Below are 25,725 nucleotides of genomic sequence, written 5' to 3'. Positions count from 1 at the left end.
AGTTCATGAATGCGAACAACAAAAGAAATGCGGATTAATGGACATTAAAGTCGCAATTTTTGATTTTATATGGGTTTACAACTATAAATCGTGGGCAAATTTGTTACATGTTCTTGAGATATTCGGTGTTTAGATATTATTTTGCATTCCCAAAATTCATGTCAAATCATATTGTAGAAATCTCACATCACTATGAATATGATTAAGGTATAATTTATATTTTATAAAGTTTTGACTTTTGAGGTAGTATCAAACAATTTTCATCTACCAGAAAATCTAGCAAACATTCTAACCCCACTACCAATATGATTAAAGTACAAGTTATAAAAACTTGGACAATTCTCACTTGTTAGTGTTAGCTTTTGAGATTCAAGAGTATCAATTGACTTAAAGGACAAAGTTTTTTCAACACTAATTTTTCTATCCACGAAACTTAAGTCAAATTATATTCAATGGAACAAGCAAAAACTACTTTAAACTTTCTCTATTAATACATAAGATTCAAAGATTAATATATTTTTTCTTAAAATAACTAAACCTTTTGCCACGTAACAAATAAAGAAAAATAATAACAACAACAAAAATCATTAAAAAAATTAAACTCAGAAACTATTATATAAAACTACCGTAAACACTAATGTTGACAACTTAATATAAAGATTAAGACATCTAACCATCACTAGTGTTGACACCATATTTCTTATGCTAAATTTGTTATTTATTTTTTCACGCTATTCGACATATATTTCCCTTGAGGTAGAAATCGATCTGTAAAAGAATGTGTTTTCTATTTGGGAAGAAATAAACGTAAATTGAACTTTTAGGCAATGAATAAATTATTCAGGACCTGAGAGGGTATAAAGAAAAACATTAGTTTGTGACAGACAGACAGACATGCAAGCAAAGTCGTGCCGTGTGAATTTAGAAAACAACCAAACGATACCTACTCTTTCTGCATTGTCATTTATGAGCCAAAGTACTGTTATCCAATGAGGGAATATGTTAATTAATTTATGAAAATCAAATATGTGTCTTCCATGAACCATCAAATTAGGTTGCATGCAGACCCAATCCTGAGGCTGAGTGTAATCTGGAAGTGCAGTTGCTTCTCAATCCTAATTGGAAGAAGCTCAATTTTTTTAATATCTCCTATTAAAAAAATAATAAATACTTACTATTTTTTTCGTACGTATATTAATATCCTATTTTTTATGTTTTTAAAAGTATTTTAAAAAATAGTATTGCACGTTGGTGTTTTAACCTTCATTCAATTTACTTGTATAAACAACCATTCAATTTATGTATATTTTGATTTATGAAAAAAAAAACACATTTCATTTATTTTCTAAGTTTGAAGAAATTGTTTTAAAAATAAAAATTGTACTGCATACTATATGATTATACCCGTCATCTCTAAAATTATATTATACACTTAATAAAATAAGGTGTACAGTTTTTTTAATAAAATTACCTGTCATTTTTTTACTAAAATATATTTTTATATTTTAATACTAGAGTCTAAAGGGCTTTCGTGTATAAAAATAAAAATAAAAATAAAAAAAAACTAATTTATTATTTTGACTAAGGTGCATAAAATGTCAAAATTCGCCCTAATTGCGTGCTTGCCATTTCTAAAAACAAAAATATAGCCATATTCATTGAAAATCACAAAGTTTTGCTAATGAATAAGAAGAGATCCGTTAAGTGAATTGTGACATCTATAAAACTTATTTATAATTTTTAACTAATCTTCTTAAGTGGGTGTTAAAGAAATGTTTGAGAGAACGTTAATTAGCAATACTTCTCTTTCTGAAATCACCATTTAATGAAGTGAAGAGTAATGAGAGAAACTATATATCAACAACTATAGATTTGGTGCACGGGATGCCAAACCTTCTTCATCATTAAAATTGTTTGGATAAACTCCTACAGTAATACTTATAAGAAGAAGAAATAATTAGAAAAATAAAATAAGTTTCTCTATAAATTAAAATTAACTTATACATGAATTTATTTGTAGAAATTTTCTCATATAATTTCTTAAAAAAATTACAAATTAACTTGTGTGTAAGTTGTTTTGGTTTATGAAAAAGATAATTTTATTATTTTATATTGTTTCTCCCATAAATACTTTAAAAAAAGTTTATTCAAATGTGCTTATTCTTCAAGAACTTAGTTCTTTCTCAAGCTGAGCAAACTTGACAGCAATGTGTGAAGTGTGGCAATGAAGCAGTGAATCTTATACACATCTTGAAGTGCTAACCTGAGAGGCTTATGAGAAGGGCCTCGTGGGCTCATTGATCTGGTCCAAAGGCCTGGAGCAGGGTGGGACCCTTGTACCAGTCAAGGTCGGTTGATATCTCAATCATGTTAACCCATAAATTGGAACAAAAGGAATCTTGCCAGGGTTGTAAATTGTAATCCACCTTCTACAAATACCATGAAACCTCCTTCACAATTTCATCGTACCATGCTTTACACTACTAATTTGGGGTCCTTTCATCCATCTGCTTAATACATGAGTACCAAACACAGAAAATTTCGAAACAAAAGGCAAACAAATAATACATGTTCTTGGGACTGGCTTTATATATACGAGTGAAATTTGAAGTCATGTTCTCGTAGAATATGAGTCACCAACTTTTGTCATTGTTATACAAATAAACATTGATAATTGATATGTAGGGGGGTGTATTGGTTTAGGATTTCGTAGGATTTTAAAAGACTTTTTTTGAGTAAAAAATTCATTGGTATTCAATCAGGATTTTATGTCACTTAAAAATAATTCAGTGGTATTCAATCTGGATTTTCAATATTTTTTAAAGAGTCTATTAAAATTCATTGGTATTCATTTGAGATTTTTTACAACTTAAAAACAATCCATTGGTATTCAAAAATATAAGGATTTTATAGGATTGTTGTGTGAGAGGGATTTTGAAGGACTTTCTAGTGTTATCTATAAATATCAAATTCATAAAACAATTCCATCCAAACCCATCGGATTTTGAAGGACTGTTTGAAGTGACTTTTCAAGAATTTTCAAGTGAATTTTTCATCTTTTTTTTATATGTTTCTGTCTTCTCCATTTTTTCTCTACTAATAATATTGTACTATTGTTCATTGCTCATATATAATATTGTAGTACTGTTCTCATCCCATTCCCCTATTTTGTGAAACTCCGATATGTAAATGATAGTGTCATTGATTAGCTCTATTTTTCTGTTCGTTCTCTTTAATTGACTTGTTTTATTTTATTCTATATAGTTGGATTTGTTCCTTTATATAACACAAAAAAAATGCTTAAATTTTCAACTTTTAAGTGATAATTTTTTTTATAACACACGTCAAGAAAAGAAAAAGGTGAAAAATGAAATTGATATCATAATCTCTGCGATATATATATATATATATATATATATATATATATATATATATATATATATATATATATAAAAGATGAATTTGTTAGGGTTTCTGTGAGTAGAATGAGATGAAAATGGATTTTAGTTGGGGAAAGAACCCTCTCATCATAAAAACTGCGATTTCTCTCCTTCCTTAAGTTTGTTACTCTTATCCCCCTCCTTTTACGACTCAACAATTATTATTTTTTTTTTACTATGAATTTTTCTTTTTATTTTTATATTGTGAAATTAGGACTTTTTTATATTTTAAAAAAAGAAAATTAACATATGACATTGCAATATCTAATTTTTTAGGGTTTAGGATCTATGTCTTCATTAACTTATTTTTTAAAAGAGGAAATATTGTTAAAATATTTGTTAGAATAATTTACATTTATAAATATCGTTAAAAATTATCATATAATATATAACTAAAATAATATATATATATATATATATATACATATATATATATATATATATTCTATATATCTAAATGTTTATTCTTTAAATAATAATAATAATTATATATAATAATTATTATTATTATACTAATATTATATATATTGCATATGTAATTAGGTAAATATTTTTTTGGTGGATTGTAGATTTCCTAATCGACGCCAATTTTTAGCTCCATTTCGAGGTGTAAGATATCATCTACAAAATTTTGTAGGTCAGGGTAATGATCCTGAAAATGAGAAAGAATTGTTCAATCTTCGTCATGCGTCTTTAAGGAATGTGATCGAGAAAATATTTGATATTTTTAAATCAAGGTTCACAATTTTTAAGTCAGCACTTCCATTTTTATTTAAGACATAAGTAGAACTTGTGTTAGTATGTGCAACACTACATAACTTTTTACATAAAGAATGTCGTTCTGATGAATTTTCAATTGAAGTGGTGGATGAACCTTCATCTTCAACGTTACCAGTTAATGAAGATCATACTTTTGAACCTATTATTCAAACTCAGGAGCAAGAACGAAAAGACGCTAATGTTTGGAGGACTAGTATAACTATGGATATGTGGGTGAATGTTATTTAAGAGGATAAGATATTATGAAGAATTATTATTATTATTATTTATCTATACATTATTATTTTTTATTATTTTTGTCTTTGACTCTTTTTAAATTTGAATGTATGAAATTATATTTGAAATCTTATCAAATGTCAAAAATCCACGAAAATTCTACAAAATCCCACAAAATCCATTAAAATCCTGATTTAAAAGTCTTACAGAATCCATTAAAATCCTGATTTTAAGTCTTGTAGAATCCTACAAAATCTTAAAAGTCATGAAAATCTTGTAAAGTCTTTTAAAATCCGCAGGATTTTTTTTAACTAAAAAAGTCCTTTAAAATCCTAATCCAATACACCCCGTATATTATACATATATACCAAAAAGACAATTTATAATTAGTTAAACATATTATAAACAAAACAGTACCTTCTTGCAACAATTAACATATAATTTGCTCAACACCAAGAGTGAAAGCACGAAGAGCGAGTATGTTCACGTGTCTAGCCGCCCGATTCCAACTTGGATGATGAAATGTGTGTTTAGGAACTAGTTGAATTGAACTTAGGAGTGTGAAAAAAAATCAAATGAATTACTTTAAATTTGAAATTCAACCATATTATTTAAAATATATATATAACTAATAATTTAATAATAATCCATATAACTTTTAAAAAATTAAATTTGAAATTGAACCATATTATTTAAAATATATATATAACTAATAATTTAATAATAATCCATATAACTTTTAAAAAAATTAAATAATTTACAGTTAAACATGACATGATTAATTTATGGCTACAGTCTAGGCTTCAATAATATTTGTTAGAAATTAATAAATTGCGATATGCATGAAGGAAACCTCGTACTCGTACCGGAAATTGGAGAAAGAAACAATTAGTTATGACTTACCAGTGAAAGATGGGAGTTCTATTAGAGCAATTTCAATAGGAGTTGCTTATTTCATGAAATAATTTAAGTCTCAGTTTTTTTGTTATTAGAGGATTCTAACATGGTAACATGAGTTGCTTGAAGAAGAGAGAAAGTTATTTCCTCAAGCAACCGTTCTTATCAGATTTCAAACAGATTTTATTGAACATATTTGGGAACGTTTCAGAAATAATAATGATGAAAATTAATTTCGTATAATGTTTATGTATTTACTATTGCTTTATTTTATTTTTAATATCTACTTATTATTTATTTTTTCTCATAATTTATTTTCTTGCATTGTAGCGCAATTATCCTTTTTAATAAAAATTTAAATTTGATTCATAAATGATTAGAAAAAAAATTTTAAAAGTTGAATTTCTTAAAGTTTCTTACCATTAGAGTAAATTTATGTTTAAGTTGTTTAATGCTCATGACACGCTGGGATCACTTATTTAATTTTTCAATGCATGAAGCAACTCAAATGAGTTGCTTCCATTCGAGAGGCCCTTTTGCATAATAATAACAATATTTTATTTACTTAAGCTTGTGTTCAGACGAGTAATTTTAAATATTAAAAAAATAAGAGAGTAATTCAAATATTTTTTTAAAAATTAAATACTTCATGATGAAATGTATTTTTAAAATTAAAAAATTTAAAATTCAATTTTTTAAATGATAAATCTTTTAATTTTCTTAAAATTTTTATCTTTCTATCCTCCCTTTCTCTCCTTTTTTTCCTTTTTTTTTCTCTCTCTTTTCCATTTATCTCCTCTCTCACATTAAAAAAATATTAATAAAATTTCAAATTATTAAATATTTAATTTTTAATTATTTAAATATTATCTTCTTTTTTTAAAAAAAGTATTAAATATTTAAAAATTAACTACAATTTATTTTACAAAATTTAATCTTAAATTTTGAATATTTATATAAAATCAGTTCTTTCTATCTGTAAATTAAATTACCTTTTTTCGAATTAAGAGTTTGAAATTTAAAAAAAAATTGAATTGACTTATTAAATAAAACATTGAATGAATACTTTAAAACATTGAATAAATATTATTTATTGAAATTCAAGTAATTTAAATTTTAAGAATTTCAAATTTTACGAATTTTTAGAATACTTCATGCAAACACAAATTTAAGAAATTTGAAACGCTTAATACTTAAATTATTTTTATTTTAATTTCTATCATTCATTCAATGTTTTATTTAGATAAATAAATATCAATTTTTAAATTCAAGTTTTTACTTTTGATAGAAAAATTTATGTTTTATTATAGATAAAATTGATTTTAATATATATATATATATATATTAAAAACTTAATATTAAACTTTAAAAATCAATACTAATTCATTTTTAGATATTTAATAATTTTAAAAATAATATCTGACAATATTTAATAATTTGATAAATAAATAAATACTCAATAACTAAAAATAAATTATTAATATTTTTTATGTCAATTTTAGAAAAATAAGAGAAAAGGTAGAAAAAAAAAAAAGAGAAATGAGGCAAAAAGGTGACAAGAGAGATAAAGGTGTAAAAAAAGGACGGAAAAAAGAAAATAAAAAGAGAGAGATAGAGAAAAAAAAAAAAATATATATATATATATATATATATATATATATAAGAGAGAAAGGAGAACGAGGAGATATATAAAAAAAAAAAAGCGAAAATGAAAAAGGAAAAAATAATATAAAAAAATATTAAAAGAGAGAGAATCAAGAAAGGGGAAAATGAGAGAAAATATGATAGGAGAAAAGAGATATAGAAAAATATAAATAAAAAGATATATGAGTAATAGAAGAAAAAAAGGTAATAAAAATATTAAATTCTTACGTTTACATGTTTATTCCATGAATTTTTTCTTTAATTACCACACCTTTTGGCATTGTCAAACATTGCATCGCAATTTGGTTTTAGCACTTTTAGTTGATTTTGGAGTTCTATTTAAAACTTCTAGTGTTACTCTTTAATAATAATAAAAAAAATCAGAATATTTCATTTATTGTAATTAAATAGTGGGATGTAATAAGAAAATTGTATATGTAAATAAAAGGCAATGGATCAAATTAATTTCAAAAAACGTGGTATGACAATATGTAAAAGAAAGAGATCAAGAGAAAGAAGACGACACACAAATTACGTGGTTCAGTCAGTGTGATCTATGTAGGGATGACAAATATACCCATACCCGCGGGTAATACTCGAACCCGTCCCGACTTTGACGGGGAATACCCGATTTGACCGGGTACGGGTACGGGTACGGGTACGGGTAAAACCCGATATATTAAATCGGGTACGGGTACGGGTACGAGTATGTACTTACCCGCCCCGTACCCGTACCCGTACCCGTTCTCATTTTTAATTTAATATTCATTTTCAATTTAATTATATTAAAAAAAATTAATATTTTTTTATGTATGATTATTTATTATAATATGAGATAAAGAAATAACCTAATTATAATTATAATATAATAAAAAATAATAATTTAAAAATATCATTTTTTTTACAAAAAATAAAAAATAAAAAAATTGACGGGTACGGGTATACCCGATACCCGACGGGGACGGGGATGAGAATGAAAATCTATACCCGACGGGTATGGGGACGGTGATGGAGATGAGTTTAACTTGCGGGGACGGGACGGGTATCATGAAACCCGTACCCGCCCCGCCCCGTTGCCATCCCTAGACCTATGTCCATGCACAGTTCAAGAGTTTCTTATTTCTGAATGAATAGAGATAATGATACAGATGACTTTTAGCTTTATAACAAGGATAAAATATAGCAGTCGCATTACAACCCAAATAAAGATAGAAATAATAACGGACAAGATATAAATTCAAGACATCTCAACAAGTATGATGGTTGACAAGTGGATCCAAGTTTGGGATCCTTTGTGTCAAAAGTCTTCTTAAACGGTGGAAGGTTAGGAGGCGTGTCCCACTGTCATGAGGTCATGATGGAGCGACGGTACAAGCACTCTGAGCACGAGTGAGCTCTGTGGGGCCACCATCGGATAATACTCGTAGTTTCTGCTGCAGGGAATGGGTTAAAACTGTGGTCCTTTGTTTGAAGGGAGGATTGTTAGGATGCAAGCAAAGTCCCACATCGTTCAAACAAGAGGTTGCACATGAGTTTATATACACACAATTGTCTCTATTGGTAGAGAGACCATTTGGGTGATGTCTAAAAGCAAAACTGTGAGGGCTTGAGCCCAAAATGGACAATATTTCATGTGTGGTAACCCCCAATGCACAACAAAACGAAACAAACCAATTTATTTGTTAGGTCATTTACACTCCAACACCCCATTTTTTATTACTTTTTTTTTTCTTTTTAAGTTCGTAAATAATAATGAGTCTCACAGTTACACGTCATTATTTTTTTTTATAATTCAAGTAACTCACTTTCCAATCCAGTAACTCTAAATTTTTACTAAATGGATCACATAAATAACCTTATATTTCACTAGAAATGCACATAAATGGACCTATAATTTTTAAGAACTTGCTTTTTGAGAGGTGTTTATATAAGCATTTTTTGTTTGAAGGATACTTAATAAACACATACTCCAATGGAAAGATCTTATTAAGAAATGATGCTTAATAGAAAAAAAAAAACGAAAAAGAACTTGCGTTGAAGATGCCTTAAGATCCATGTTTATAGATGATATTCAAGCTAGCAAAAAAAAAATAATTCAAGTTTAATTTTTTCTTATTTCAATCCTTTTGATGGAGGGGGTTATCTTTCATACGATTCATTAACTAACTAAATAATTGGTGTGGGATCAAATATATTTTTTCCCTCAAAATATCTTGAAATTTAGTAATAATTTTTATAAAATTTTAATATGACTTAATTTTTATATTCGTTAGAAGTGATATAGTTTTAGTTCAACTTCAACAATTTAAAAACATTTTTTTATTAAAATGTTTTACATATAAACCTAATTTTGAGATATTTTTAAGAAATAAAACCATATTTTATATTATTATTTTTAAATAAATGCCCATTACTTGATTTTGTGTTTCACTTTTCACTTGTTCTTTGTTGTTATTATAATCTTTTTCATATGTATAATTGTAATAATTTTATTTGTTATAACTTATTATCATGAACAATAGCAAGTACAATATAAGTAAAATAATATTTTTTAAGTTCTCCATGAATATTCTTATTTCAAGTGAATTTTGTTGGAAACACAATCAATTATTAAATGTTGAAATTCATTTCACTAGATATACGAACCTTGATAAAATCATGTTATAAAGGTAGTGTTTTTATGATTACATTCTTTTTATAAAATAGTTAGTATTTTAGTTTGTTAAATATTTATTATATATAACTAAGTTTATAATATTAAAGTTTTGGGGTTTAGGGTTTATTATATATAACTAAATTTATTATATATTCCATTTAAGGTGAATTAAGTAGATGAGCATGTATTTGAAAACTGTTCAATACATTATTATTATTAGTAAGAAAGATTTGGTCCATTGATTTTGATAATATATTGAAGGTCTTTCTACTTTTCTTAAAAGAGTTGAAGTTAAAGAAGATCTACATGGCATTCAAGTTTGTTAAGGTGCCCCTATTCTCACCCATCTTTTGTTTGTTGTCGATTGCTTCCCTTTTTTTTGTAGAGCCACACCTAATGAAACAAATACTCTCCAAGACATTCTTAGTCTTTATGATAGAGTCTTTGGTCAAGTCATAAAATATCAAAAGTCAAGTATATTTTTCACCAACACCATTCAGGACTCTCAGGATTTTGCCTCTACTACACTTGGTTTGACTGAATGTATAGACTGAAAAATAAAAAATATCTCAATCTTCCCTCCATGGTGGGTAGGAGTAAAAAGGCTTTTTTTTCAGCCATGTGAAGGACAAAATTTGGGATAAATTGCATAACTGCACATCAAAACACCTTTTTAAGATAGACAAATAAGTTATCATCAAATTTAGGAGGAGACATTAATTGTTTAAGTTGAGAAAAAAATTTCATGAGGAAAGAATTCGGAGATATGAATTTTCACCATCTTTACAATTTTCAACTTGTCCATGATAGAGGAGCAAATTTGGAAATTCCCTACCAACCCGAATGTTGTAGTTACCCATGTCTTCAAAGCAAAATAGTTTCCTAAAGATATTTTTTAGGGGCTCAGTTGGGCCACAACCTTAGTTTCACTTTGCATAGCATCCACGTTTCATAGGTAGTTGTCAATGGAGGCTTGAGATGGAGACTTGGCAATGATTCCCAAGTAAATGTTTGGAGGCAACCTTGGTCGAGAGCAACCGACAACCCTTTTATCTCAACCTCCTAGTTATAGGTTTTGAAGACCTTTCTATTTACATGTTAATCAATTGACAAAGGCACCAATGGAACACTTAGATCATACGATCTATTTTTCAACCCTAAATATTTTAATGGAATCCTCAATAGTCCTATATACCAACTCAAATGGGATGTCGCCTTAATTTGGAACTTGAGCAAGAGTGAAACCTATATAGTCAAAACTACTTACCACTACATTATGGAAAATCTCATGGAAACCAATCACCATAAAACACCCGGTAATTGGATGGACCTTTGGAAGCTATAATTGCCTCCCAAAATAAAAGTTTTCTTATGACACTTGGGCAAAGGATGCATCCCCTTTATAACTCATCTCCAAACTAGATGGGTCAATTGTAATGCTATTTATCCATTTTGTGATACAAACTTAGAGAAATACTTACATATTTTCTTTGGTTGTGAAATGTTAACTAGGTCTGGAGATCAACGGGTATGTGGCACCTCATTCAGTCCACATTAATCTCTTCACATGACACCCTTCAAGCCTTCTTCTGCCTCATCCCCTCTCTCCCACGCGACCTTATATCTAATCTAGCTTTTATCCTTTAGTGTCTTTGATCTATAAGAAACGAGAAAGTCTAGGATGGAATTGAGAAACCCCTCCCTATCTCCATAGAACTAGACACAAACTCGTACTAGAAATACAACCACTCAAAATCACAAACAAATTTACACAACTAGGTTGCGACCTCGAGGATAGCACCTCAAGTGCAATGTTGATGCTTTCCTTTTCCATGACCTACATTGCTTCGATATCGACATCTGCATCAGAGATGAGTATGGTGGTTTTGTGAAGCCAAGACTATTCTCCATCTTGGCCTTCCTCCCTCTCACGAAGCAATGGGGAACAACTTGCTTCAAGCCTTACTTTTGACCTAGGAACTCGATTTTCAAAACATCACTATAAACTTGGATTATAAATCCATCGTCTACAGTTTTGAGTAGAGCACCTTTACTCCAAATTGAATTTGGCATCATCCTTGCTCATTATTGTGAAATCATTTATTCTTTACAAAATTGTGTTGTCAATTTTATTAGGAGGCAAACAAATTGGGTTGCTCACTTTTTTGCTAGAGTGTCATGTTCCCATACTAGTCCTACAAATTTTGGTTTAGTTCCTACTTGTATTGAGTTACTTATTATGAATGCAATGATGAGTTTTTCTCTGTAAAGAAAAATAATAATAGATTTTATATACATTGTATTTAAAATTTATATACATGGATATTTTCAAACATATGAAATATATTTTAGACTTATGATAACTATTTTACATTATGACACAATATTATTTTTAAACCGGGATAATTATTTTAAAGTATTAGATTTTATTTTATAAATTAATATAATAGATAAAAATTAAATTATATAAGAAGTTTTTTTTTAAATATTGTTTAAAAAAACTCTAAAAACATTATTGCATAAGATAATCATTCATGTTTAATATATAGAAATGAATTGTATCTAAACTCATACTTGTGTAGGTAATAACCCTTTTTTCGTAGACCACATGCATGATCTACTAGAAACAATTTTATTTAAGTTAGGTAGGATTATTATGAGTGACAGAACTCTCACTTTAATGCTTTGTTTGAGAGAGGAAGAAGAATTGAAGGAAATGGAAGATAATATATGAGAATTGATTTGATAGAAAATAGTGTGGAATTTACAATTATTTGATAGAGTGAAATGAGGTGAGAAATGAAAATAAATTATTATTTTAAATTGTATTCTATATAGTTAGATTTTTTTGTAAAATTATACTATTCAAACAGTTACATTTTTATCCTTTACTAACTAACTATGCAGATAATAATGCAGGGTTTGTATTGTCCAATCATTTTTTTTTAAATTATCTACAAATCCATCCATAAGAGAGTGAAATTAAATTCACATAAGTCTTACCATAATTCACTCACACTTTCACTTAAATCACTCCTCTAAACACACCATAAGTATTTAATACAAATATATATCTAGTACTTAATCTTGAGACCACTTGCATTGACTGAACTAGATTAACTTTATACCAATTATTTCACATACATGTTACTATATAGGTGATAACTTTAAGAACAAAATATAGGTTTAATTACACTTTTTTGCCACTCATATTTTATATTTTTGTAAAATTTGTCACTTAACTTTGCAAATGTGCAATTTTACCACCAAACTATAAAAAATTCACACATTTTAACATTTTATTAGTTGATTGTTGGATGAAATTAGTTCATTTGTTGATGTGATATATCAATCACTAACATGACAAATATAAGATGATATAACATAATGTCAAAATGTTATGACACGTATCATATTATGATTGATTAATGGTGTTAGAGAATCAAGAGAGTGTTTTAAAAATTAAGTAATAATATATATAATTTTAAAAATTGAATAAAAAATTCATAAATATATAAAAAGTGTCTAAACATATATACACTTATATAAGTGTATCAGTAGAATTGACTAATAAAAATTGAAAATTTACTTAATAATACATATAATAAAAAATTTCATAAAATGTTAACGTAAGAAACAAAATCGAAAATTTTTCATAACTTTTAATACTACTGGCTGCTATGTTTTATGGTAATATTCATGATATTTAATAATTGTATTTCTATTATTTATAATTTTTAAAATATTTTAATTAAGTTTTACAGTATTTTAAATTTTTTTTTTTTTACGGTGAATCAAAATGCGAGTAAGAAATAGAAATACATGTATTGAGAAACCTAATGAATAAAAATACAAATATTAAAATGTGTAATTTGGGTAAAATGATATTCTTAAAATGTGGGTATAAAGGGAGTTGAATGTTAACTGGTGAAACCCTATATAAATTGTAGCAAGAAGAAGAAGCTGCAGAAAAGGAGAAAGGGGATTGTGTGCATTGAACTTAGACGAAAGGACGTGTTCCTGTCAAGTGTCAACTGAACCAGATTGGGTATTGGCGATTGCTTCCAACTTTCAACTGTAGATTTCGCTGTGTGTCTAAAAGTAAGCTCCCAAAACCCTAATTGTCACTGGCTTTGCCCCTTTTTACTAACTGTGTGCCACGACTTGGATTCTTTTTATAATTAGCATTTTTTATTCGTTCTTAATTTGCTTTCCTCGTCCGCAGTTATGAGTCTTACTCCTGTTTTTATTTTTTTTACAATTCATCATCTAAATTCTACTGGTTGCTTTTGTTTTGGTTGGTTTACTTGATTTGGGTAGATTGATCACGGCTGGGAGCAGCATGCGCTAGCTTCCAGGGCTTTGCTTGCGGATTGCTTTTCGATTTTGCTGAAGATTCTGTGCAAAATGGATTTGGTAGCCAGTTGCAAGGTATATTCAAGTTTTTTTAAATTTTTTTTTTATTTGTTTGAGTGGTGCCTAACTCGGTGGATTATTTGTCTGCCTTTCATTTTTAATTGTGTTAGGTTGGTTTCTCTGCGTTAAATAGTTAATGCAGAATCAGTTTTGATTTTCCTGGTAATTGGCAGTACAAGGTTAGGAGTAGCGACTTAGGGTGTGTTTGGAAAAAACGTTGGGTTGATCGTAACCCACGTTTTTCTCCAATCCATTGATATACTTGCTTCTCTATTTTGAGCTTTGGACGTGTGAAAGCCGTTTGGTGCCTTGTAGACCCGCAATCCAAACATGCACTAAGAGGAGCATGGAAATTTCTTGTTTTTAATTTTTTATATTTGTTTTACATGGATAGATGTTAGAAATTTATCTGGCAAGCTTAGTTTGTGCCTCATTCATTGATTGGACTTGCAGTTTTTGTTTAGTTTGATTTATTTATCATGATCATTGTTAGCAGGGGTCCAGTCGTGCAGGGAAAGGTTTTATTCATTTGTCTCGAGTTTATGCTACAAAATATTTACCATGGGTTATGCTGTTATACAATTCTGATCTAGTGACTTTTCTTGCAGGAAAAATTGCAATATTTTCGTATAAAAGAGCTCAAAGAAGTGCTCACTCAGTTGGGACTTTCAAAACAGGGAAAGAAGCTGGTGAGGCGAGAAAAATTACTGATTTTGTATCGTTAGTTTTAGGATTTTTCTTTGAAATCTGAATGCAAGTGTAATTAGCATTAGTGAATGGTGTTCATTGGCTGATTACTTGTTTTTTATATGATCCTTTATTAACCCCCTTTCCCATTAGATTACACGCAATTTGAATTGCTGTATTTAGGTTGCATGGCTCAGGCTTATATGTCTCTCAGTAATCAAGAACATGAGTTGAAACTCTTGGAAAATATGGATATTGTCACAGTGGCATAGACTTTCATGATTGTTGCAACTTAGGTTTTTAAATTTTAACTTGTGCAATAATATTTTTTTAATGCTTGACTTCATACTTTCGTTTTTGGAGTTTTAGGAGTTAGGACAATATAATTATATGGATATTCTATTTTATGTAGGATCTTGTTGATAGGATATTGTCTATTCTCTCAGATGAACAAGGTAAGATTATACTCTCTCTATGACATACACACACCCAGACTGAATCTTTTGTTCTAATTCTGCCTTATGTCCAGAATGTTTCTTTTTGCGTTTTGACAAAGCTTATTTACTCAAGTATATCTACATAATAGAATCATTAACTAAATTCTTGAACATACTAATGTCTCAAATATTATATTTCTCCAACAATATCTCATTGCAGCTGTTAATTGTTGTATGCTTTGATGTATTAATTTTCTTTAATTCAAGTTAGATGGAAATCCTTGGAAAATGCAGTGATTTTATTTGCGCCCCATAGTAAAGTTTCCTTGTTAATCTGATGAGTTTGGGCTGTTTCTTTTCACTTGGGCTGTGTTCGTACGACAAGTTTCCTTTTATGACTTGTCATATTATGTGTGTTTAGAACAAATTTCCTTTCATTTTTAAAATTCAGATGAAACAGATCAGTCATCTACTTAGCTGAAGTTCTAGCTCAAGGGTCACACCAGTCCGCCATAATTGTCAAAAGTGCCAATAAGCAGTGCTATCGTGAACGTGGAGTGGCTGGATTGCTGGAGCATGCTAAGAAAAATGAACAGTGTTGCAGTTTAAAGTAGCTGCATTGCACCTGCAATAATGGACAAAATTGTGGAAAATGGGACTGGAGTGGGCACTATTGGAGTGTGACGCTAAAAACTATTTTAACCATGAAAATTATCATTTAGGGCTGTTTTAGTTGGGGGGGGGGGGGTGTGGGGGTCAATTTAGGATTTTGCCCCCTCTTTTTAATCAAAAGTTTACTTTGTAAGTCGCCTTTGTGCATTCTGTTATGAAGTAGCTACCACTGTTCTTTATGACAAACACCCACCATTTTTTGGCAACATTTCCAGCATCACCCAGTATTTTCTGGCCAACTGTGGCAGGTGGCCCTTCCCATCCTATGCAACCTCTGATATGAGCTCTACATAGTTTCTGATTATCCCTGAGGCCTCTGCAGCCATTTTCTGGCAAAGCTGTCACTGTTTCCAGCAGATTGTAACTTTTTCTCCTGTGCTTTGTTATGCCCCTGCGTTTTCCTGTTATTATAATCCCTCTAAATAGGTCTTTCATCTCACTGCTTGGGCTGTCTCCATATTTTTTTATTCTAATTGTTTTGCATAGTGGCCATCTTGCCACTTACGATAGCATTTTTAGGGTTGGCTGTTCTGTGCTGCTATGTGGTCACAACAGCAAAAGCCTTATCCCACTAGGAATGGGTCACACTGGTTAAACCACATAAAATAAAAATAAACATATGGTTATAAATAAAATGAACTGGAGGCAATGAAATTTCCAAAATTTCCTATTTTTGGCTTGTTACAATGGATTTTTTTGTTTAATTCTGATTCTGATTGAAGCGGCCAAATTTAAAAATAAAGCTTTAGATTCTAAAATTAAAAGTTAGAAAAATTGTATTAAAAATAGAAGAAGAAATAAGGTTTCACATTTTAACGAGTCCCATCTTTTGGGCTGCTATAAACTCATGTTTTTTCTGTATGCTTTGCAATCTGCTGCCTGAACGCAACGAGGACTAGTCATGAAGAAGCTAACCCAAGTTTTCTTCCATAGTGCAATTGTGCCACTGTTTCCTTTTGTGTGTCATCATCATCAAGCATCAATCCTAGTGCAGTGACAGTTTGCAGATGCCCAACACTCAGATTGCTATTAGGGTAGAAGGGAAGGAAAAACTAGTTAGGGACAGTTAGAGTAGTTTGTTAATTCGAGGTAATCAATTAGATACATAGCGAGAAGAATATGTTCAGAGAAATAGAAAGTTTGTAATAAAAGGGGAAACTACATTGATTAGGCTCATATGTCATACCAAGTGGTTATCTAGCCACTGATGCGATTACTTAATGCGGTGTAGATCAACTTGAGAATGGTTGAATTTCAACGGGGTGGTATTATTAGAATAGAAGGGAAGAAAAAGTTAGTTATGACAGTTGGAGAAGTTAGTTAGAGGGTATCAATTAGATAAATGAGGGGAATAAGGAGAGGAGTCATTCCGAGAGATAGTTAGTTAGTAAAAAAAGGAGAAACCCGTTGTTAGGGTGAAACCTTGGAGGAGGATTAGTTCTCCTACTTCCGTTGTTTAATTTTGTGATTTTAATATGTGAAGTTGCCTTTCTAATGTTCCTCCATCTTTTCTCCTGTGAAGTGTAAACTAAGCATAACTTTTTACTTTTTCCCAGTTTACAAATCATGGGCCAAGAAGAATGCTGTTGGAAAAGAGCAGGTGGCAAAATTAGTGGATGACACATATAGGTGAGTATTAGAGACAAAAACGTTGATGATATTTTCTTTATCTAGCTTTGATATGCTTCAGATAAATGTAAAGGCTGCAAATTTGTAGATTGCTTTGTTGTTCACACATGATTTGACAATTTGTTTTGCTTTAAGTTGATTATAGTGGTATATGCTATAATCTCCTAAGTTTATTATTTTTCTTGTATGACCTGTGTTTTCGTTATGCCCAGAAAATTGCAAGTATCTGGGGCCATTGATCTAGCATCAAAGGGACAGGGTGCCTCGGATAGCAGTAATGTGAAAATTAAAGGTGAAATTGATGATTCCTTTCAATCGGATACAAAGATTCGCTGTCTCTGTGGAAGTTTATTGGATACAGAGCCATTGGTCAAGGTGAATTATTCAGTACATGTCTTCTATCCTCATAATTTTAGTGGTCATTTCCATTCCCCCACCTGATAACATGCTTTTTCAATTAAGATCTCTGGTGACAACTTATGTTAGTTAATGAAGAGATTCTTTTTCCTGTCTAATTGCAGTGTGAAGATACAAGATGCCATGTGTCGCAGCACATCAACTGTGTTATTATTCCAGAGAAACCTATAGATGGAATCCCACCAGTTCCTGATAAATTCTATTGTGAAATATGTCGACTTGATCGGGCAGACCCGTATGTTGCATTCCCTTATTTTAGCGACTGTGGTGTAATAAAGTGTTCAGAAGTTTTACTTCAAGTGCTATTTTTGATTTTTTTTTTTTAATTGTCAAGGGCTTGTGTTGGTAGATTTATTTTTCTTTTCAAATTGTTATCTATGATATCCTGTATTGGTGTAATTAACTGAACTTATGAGATGATAACATGTTGCATTGTGGTAACTTCATTGTTGATGGTTCTTTTAGTGGCATGTTTATAGTTGTCGAGGTGGTCAATTTATGTTTTTTTATTCTTCTATGATAACATTGTTGTCTTAGTATTCTAGTTATGAATAGTGATTCTAATTATCAGTATGGTGCTTTGTGAGGCTTTCTTTTTTGTAAAACATTTTCATTTCAACGATATGATTATAATTATCTGATTAATGCTATGTTTATTGTCTTGAACGATTTTTTCCTCTTCTATTGGTCATATTCTCTTTTAATTGAAAGCTTCCTATGCATATACTATTTACCATTTTCTTTAGCCCATCACTCAAATTTGTATATTTTTCTCTTTATATTACAGGTTTTGGGTTTCAGTGATGCACCTTCTGTTTCCGGTGAAGTTGACCACAACCTATGGCCCCACTGATGAGTAAGATTACATTGTGTGGATTTGTTTATGTTAGGCACAATTTTTTATTGTGTAACTGGGTTCATTGGTGTTTGAGCAAAACGATGTCTTTATTTGTTATATGTCAGTAAGAGATTTTGTTGCTTAAGTTGTTACTATTACAACTTGCACGTAAGAGTCTGATATCATTTATTCAGGCTTGACTATCACCTGTCTTATTTGGGAGATGTAGGTGGGAGTTTGTGTGATATCTAATTCCATTCTTCATTCTTCTGATGCCAGTTCATGTGCATTATTTTATTTTGTGCTATTCAAAGGGATATTAGTATTAGTGCTATCAGCTATTTCTTATTTACATTTTGTGAAGTAAAACTATTTGGGTGTTGAATTTGTTTTTCTGAGATGAAAATTCTCTCTGGACATTAATCTTTTGTAACTAAAATTTTTCCCTCTTTATTTGAGTGACTATTTAACCATATTTATGTTTGAACTGTTCAGAGGCAATATACAGAGTGTGGAAAAAACATTTCAACTTTCGAGAGCAAACAAGGAATTGGTATCAAAATCAGAATATGAAGTTCAGGTTGTGGCTTGGTTTAGTGCTAGTAATTTAATGCGTAAGTTCTATCTAGGTAGTTTGTTAATGTATGCCAATTGCTTCATATCTAGGCTTGGTGCATGCTTTTGAACGACAAGGTTTCATTCAGGATGCATTGGCCAAAATATGCAGATCTAAAGATCAATGGTATGTTATTACAATTTGTGAGCTCCTCACTGTTGTTTTTTAGTTTCCTTTTGAGAATTTTCTATAATGTTATGGGTCTTATTTTAGTCTGCATATTATATTATTATGTGTAATTAGAAGTATATATTTTGAAAGTAAAATGCCAGACATGTCTTTATGGAATTTCATGAATTTTGTGGTTGAATCAAAATTTTTTTCATTGATTTGGCCATGTTCTTGTAGGTCTTGCAGTTCGTGCAATTAACAGACCTGCTTCACAGTTGCTTGGGGCTAATGGCCGCGATGCTGGTTCAACTGTGAGTTTATTGGCTTGTATAGCAATTTAGAATTTCTGTTATCTTATTTTCTGTGCTTGTATTTTGAGTGTAGATATTTATGTCCGAGTGCTAGTTTTAGTTGCTCAATGTTAATTAAATTTCATTTTTTTACTGGTTTTATTCAATTTCTTATTATATTTCTCCCTTGTCAGATCACACCATTTACAAAGGATGGAATTAATAAGGTTTCCTTAAATGGGTGTGATGCTCGCATATTCTGTTTTGGGGTCCGTATTGTTAAAAAGCTCAGCATGCCAGAGGTAGGTTGCATTCTAAACTTGCTTAATTTCCAAGTATTCTGGATGACTTTTGTTCCTTCACTCCTGGCTTATTGAAATAGTCAAGTTTCATGTTAAGAATATCCATATATGATGTTAGTCCAAAGTTTCTTAGGCTGGTCCCTTTTGGTTGATTTCTGAAAATAATGAAATATGACAAAACTTTGAATTCTTATGTGATTCTCGTTCTTTGTCAATTTCAAGTAAGATGATGTTGATTGAGGCATGTATGGAAGAGCCAAAGTTTTCTGTGTAGTGCTAGTGCTAGTGTCATGTCTTGTTATTGTAGCTCTTGATGATGCACTCATTTTAATTGCGAAAAGAATCTGTCTTTTATGGGTTTGTTTCTTCAATTTTTTGTTATGTATATTATTATCCTTTCACATATATAACAAAGATATGGGTGTTCTGAACTCTTAAAGTAAATTTGAATCTTGTTAATTTTGGTTTCTATACGTGAATCCCTGCTTAGTAATTAAGGTGAAGACAGATTGTAAACACTTGTTTTGCATTAACTTCTTTTTGAGTTTTGAACCTCCTGATCTATGTTTCTCTCTTTGTTTTGTTATGGCTGTTTTTCTTCAAGCTGCATTTCGGTCTTAACTCAAACCAAATTTGTGTTGATGAAGTTTTGGTGTTTCCAAACAAAGCAGAAATGTTGTTAATATTGTTAATTTTACCGAGATTTGTTCAGGAAATGGTGAAAATAAAATAATTTTTTTTTAAATTATAGTGAAAACCAAAAATGGGAACAAAACACATTTTACTAAATCAAGCAGGCCCTTAAATGCAGCAACCTACAAGGCTGCCAAATCTCTGCATTAGATATTCCCAAACCTCAACAGTTGCTTAAAGTAGATCATCAAGAGTTAGTTAGAGAAGTTGGAAGGACAGCTTTGGTTTAATTATGATAGAAAGGTGTGGCCATGTGGCATTTAGGTTTATTAGCACTAGGTTAAAGAGCAGTGTCATAGCATATTTGTAAGGGGAAACCCTGGGAGGAGATATCTATCTACTTGTTCTGCTTATTTTTCAGTCAACCAATGATATCACTTTTTTCTTTTCTCTATTTCCATAGTGGGTTTTGAACACTGTTATAGTTGGTTACACTAATGAAACAACTATGGACAAAAATGCTAAGCCTTAGAAGCAAGAGTAATGATATATGTACAACAGAAATTGTACAACTTGTACGACAACACTTTTGTGTCTATCTCTCCATCACTTCATTTATTATGGAGAGAGATATTTATTAATGATGAAGAGATAGACACAAAAGTGGTGTTGTACAATTTTTGTTGTACATGCAGCATTACTCGACGCAAAATATGAAATCTTATCCCTTAAGAAGATCAGATTTAATTCACGAAGAAGGAATTGATATTTATATCTGTTTTGTTGAAGTCTTTGGCATGTATGTTGAGTTTTTAAAGCCTTTATCTTTTGATAATGTTATTACACATGCTTATTGTCCAATAGTGCTGTTAAATTAAAGATTTGTTCTCTGGTACCTAGATCCTAAGCAGGATTCCAAAGGAGTCTGATGGTGAGCGTTTTGAGGATGCTCTTGCACGTGTCTGTTGTTGTGTTGGGGGTGGAAATGCAAATGATAATGCTGATAGTGATAGTGATTTAGAAGTTGTTTCAGATACTTTTAGCATCAATCTTCGTTGCCCGGTAATGTTTTCATGTATTGGATTATTTTAGTAATAATAGAGTTTTATAAATCAGTTCCTGAATACACTTATAAAATTTATAGATGAGTGGTTCAAGAATGAAGATTGCAGGAAGATTCAAGCCTTGTGTTCACATGGGCTGTTTTGATCTTGAAGTTTTTGTGGAATTGAATGAACGATCAAGGAAGGTATGATATTCACGAATTTTGAGCATGATATGTCATATTCCTTCCTTTAGTTTAAAAGAAATGTTGGATGATGCATTAATATTTTCTGCAGTGGCAGTGCCCCATATGCCTTAAAAATTATGCTTTGGAGAATATCATTATTGACCCTTACTTCAATTGTATCACTACTATGGTATGTCTTTTCCCCCTTTCATCTGTATTTCTCTCTTCATAAAGCTCAAACTTGAGTTTGTTGAATTGGTAGTTATTACTTAGATTGGTTTGTTGGCACAGATGAAAAATTGTGGAGAAGAGATTGCAGAGATTGAGGTGAAACCTGATGGTTATTGGCGTGTCAAGGTTAAGAATGAAAGTGAACGCCGGGAGTTGGGGGATCTTGCTCAATGGCACCGTCCTGATGGATCTCTCTCTGTTTCTACTGATGAAGTCAAGAGAATGGAAAATTTAAAGCTCAAACAGGAATGTGTTTCAGAAAGTCCTATAGGTTTAAAACTTGGCATCAAGAAGAATAGTAATGGTAATTGGGAAGTCAGCAAACCTGAGAACACGTACACCTCTTCTGGTAATAGATTGAATGAGGATTTTGAAAATCCTGAACATGTTGTTATTCCAATGAGCAGCAGTTCCACTGGAAGTGGCCGGGATGAAGATGATCCTAGCATAAATCAAGGTGGTGGTGGGCATATTGATTATTCTACAACCAATGGGATTGAGATGGATTCTGTGTTTAACAATAATATTGATTCAGCTTATGGATATTCTGTTCATAATGCTGCTGCTCCGATGGGTGATGCAGAAGTTATTATTCTTAGTGATTCAGAAGAAGACAATGATCTATTGATGTCTCCTATAGTTGGGTACACAAACGATCAAACTAGTGCTGCAGTTGATGGTTACTCAGTGCCACAGCCTGGAATTATTGATCCATATACAGAAGATCACAATCCTGGTGGAAATCCAGGCTTGGGAGTTTTTAATAACCCCAGGGCAGATGATTTTGGGATGCCCTCCCTTTGGCCATTGCAATCGGGAACTCAGCCAGTCTCAGGATTCCAATTATTCAGTTCTGATGTGGATGTATCAGATGCATTGGATGATTTACGAGGTGATATTAATTGCTCCTCATCACTGAATGGTTATTCGTTGGCTCCTGATACTGCTTTGGGATCTAGCACTCTTGTTCCAGGTTCCTCAACAGGTCGACCTGATGATGATTTAAATGGTGGCTTGGTTGACAATCCACTGGCATTTCCTGGAGAGGATCCTTCCCTTCAGATTTTTCTCCCTACAAAACCAGCAGAATCATCTATGCACCATGAATTGAGAGATCATGCAGATGAATCAAATGGTGTCTTCACTGAGGATTGGATCTCTCTTACTCTTGGAGGTGGTGCCAGTGGCAGTAATGGTGACACTTCCGCTGCAAATGGGTTGAATTCCAGACCGCAAATTACATCCAGAGGAGATGCCACAGATTCTTTGACAGATACTGGTTTGTTACTTACTCAACCTAAAGCTTACATCGGTCCTATTTTTTTTTTTTGGGTGGGGTTAAGTTAATTGTCTCCTTGAGTACTGTTGTTGCTGGGGAAAGCATTTGGTTCAACTTAACCCTTATAATATGTTAGGATTCAAAATGTTTTAGATACACTTTGACACATGTGAAGGTTAACGTCCTCCGCATTTTTAACTGTGCAGACCACCATTTACTTATTCTATAAAAGCAAATGCAGGTGATTGTTGGAATGTAGAAATTCTTAAAATATAATATATTTTCTCTTCTCAAACACAATTTTTTTGCTCTGACCTTCTGTTACACAGCTTTTCACTCTTTCTGTTAATGAACATGCTTTTGGTAGGTTTTTGAGAAGGAAAGACTTGATTCTTTTTCATGTATGATTGCTAAGATATTTCTGAGCTCAATATCAAGTTATTCTTTAAGCTAAGAGGGGCAATTGGAAATTTGGATATTTAATTTTCATTTCATGAAGCATTGTCGTTATTTCTGGCATTAAATGTTTAGAGACTTTGAATTAGTTTGTTGAAACTTCACATAGATGCTGTTGTGTTGGTTGTTCTGGATGCCAGATGGGGATGTAGACTTGCATAATTCTACTAGTCTTCTGCGCCGTATCTTTGTCTAATCCAACTTATAAGTTGAAAGCAATTGCATAAATGGACATAGTGGTTAACTAGAGAGATAATTCCTGATGATTGAAGCAGTTCTATTAACTAATTGGTTGAATGGAATGACTGTATTAATATGAATTACATTCCTATCCTGTGCAAGTTTTACAAATAAAAACCATCATTGGCTAATATTGTGTGTTATAAGTAAAGGCATGCTCTTTATTGCTTGCTTGGGTTAATTATTTAACTTGTTTACATGAATTAATTTGTAAAGAGAGAGAGAGGAGGGAACAAGGAAGGAGGATATAATTAAATTTTATAGAGATCTCTTCATAAAATTGACCCATATTGCTATAATTTCTATCCATACGGATGAAATTTTAATGGTTGCTTAGTGAACTTTGAAAATGTGGAGAAGATAACCGCTTAACACAAAGTGTTAGCTGTGATTTCTCATTCTCCCTGCTTTGTCTCCTTCCTCCGCGTGTTTTGTTAGTTTATTTTGCTTGTAATTATGGACAAGGCTTAGATATGTTTTTGGTTTTTTTAATCTATGTAATTTCAAAATATCTTGTTTTGGTCTTTATACTTAATTTTTGTTAGAGAATCTGTCAAATACTGTCGTATAAACCCTAAATCCTAAATTTACCTACTGGTGACCATGTTAGTGAAAACATCATATTAAACTCAATTGATACTTACATAATTGTCTCGGTCTATCACTTTTAAATATATTATTGCTGACTTGAGAGACTAAAATAAGATTTTTAAAAATTAGAGTTAAAAACAATTTTAAATTTGAGGGATAAAAACAAAGTTATCCTTAATTTGAAAGACTAAACATATTTAAGCCTATGAACAATATGCTTAGGTTGTTTCGACTATATTCATGTTCTAACCCAACAATTCTTATATTGAATGTTGGCATTTTTTTTCTCCTCCAACTTTATTGACTCATCATTCCTCCTTATGCAGCTCCTTTGCTTCTTGGTATGAATGATGTTAGATCTGACAATGCTAGAAGGCAAAGATCAGATAGCCCTCTCTCAATTCCCCGCCAAAAACGTTCAGTAAGGCCGCGCCCATATCTTTCCATTGATTCAGATTCAGAGTAGAGGTATTATACACTGTATCTCTATTAACTTCAGATGCCCTTAATGCCACATTTTGTGCGTAGAAATTGAAGAAAGTTGAGCAGCCTTTTTGGTCCTCAGGAAATGGAAGATGATGTGGTATGAGACACCTTTGGTGTTATTCCCCTGTTGGTGGTGAGGGTGTTGGTCGCAATGATTCCCAATTCTTTATGCTTGATATTCAACTTGTCCATATGACATACTGAAAGATCAGGGGCATGCTATTATTCCCCAGTTTTTAGCGAGGAACTGATGGTACTGGTATAGTGCTGTAAAGAATATTATATCTGCAATTTTGTTCTGCTGAGAGTAATTAACCTGTAAATGTTAAGCCAGCAGATTTAATAGTAGAATCAGAAATAGTTTATTCTTATTCTCACTCAGGTAGACGCCCAATTTTGTAACATATGGTTGCCAATGTTTGTAATATATGTAGGCATTAAAGTTGCCTCCTAGATTGTATATTCTGGGGAGGATAAACATCTTTCCTGTCTGCCTGTGTATTTAGTCCGCGCACAGCCGGAGTGAAATA

At 31.1% G+C, this 25,725-nt stretch overlaps 1 protein-coding gene across 3 annotated transcripts; it reads left to right on the top strand.

Moving 5' to 3' along the window:
* Window positions 1–13,562: 13,562 nt before the first annotated feature.
* Window positions 13,563–25,655, top strand: LOC109819033 (E3 SUMO-protein ligase SIZ1). Of its 3 annotated transcripts, none has more exons than XM_020384608.3 (18): window positions 13,563–13,734; window positions 13,954–14,064; window positions 14,658–14,738; window positions 15,149–15,191; window positions 17,402–17,474; window positions 17,687–17,849; window positions 17,996–18,126; window positions 18,679–18,747; window positions 19,225–19,309; window positions 19,396–19,471; window positions 19,694–19,767; window positions 19,941–20,048; window positions 21,582–21,743; window positions 21,826–21,930; window positions 22,022–22,102; window positions 22,204–23,422; window positions 25,036–25,130; window positions 25,238–25,655. In XM_020384608.3, exons 2-18 carry the CDS (start codon window positions 14,041–14,043, stop codon window positions 25,286–25,288), a joined length of 2,640 nt encoding a protein of 879 aa, XP_020240197.2. In that variant the 5' UTR covers window positions 13,563–13,734; window positions 13,954–14,040; the 3' UTR covers window positions 25,289–25,655. The 3 variants fall into 3 exon arrangements, with proteins under 3 accessions (XP_020240197.2, XP_020240199.2, XP_020240198.2); XM_020384610.3 differs by having other exon boundaries at window positions 25,209–25,655; XM_020384609.3 differs by having other exon boundaries at window positions 25,036–25,177; window positions 25,275–25,655.
* Window positions 25,656–25,725: the final 70 nt, after the last annotated feature.

Source organism: Cajanus cajan, chromosome 10 (genome assembly GCF_000230855.2).
Source record: "Cajanus cajan strain Asha chromosome 10, NIPB_CcT2T_4, whole genome shotgun sequence".
Classification (NCBI taxonomy): Eukaryota; Viridiplantae; Streptophyta; class Magnoliopsida; order Fabales; family Fabaceae; genus Cajanus; species Cajanus cajan.
The sequence above is the reverse complement of the archived record's forward strand: the minus strand, read 5'-3'. Positions and strand labels throughout refer to the sequence as shown.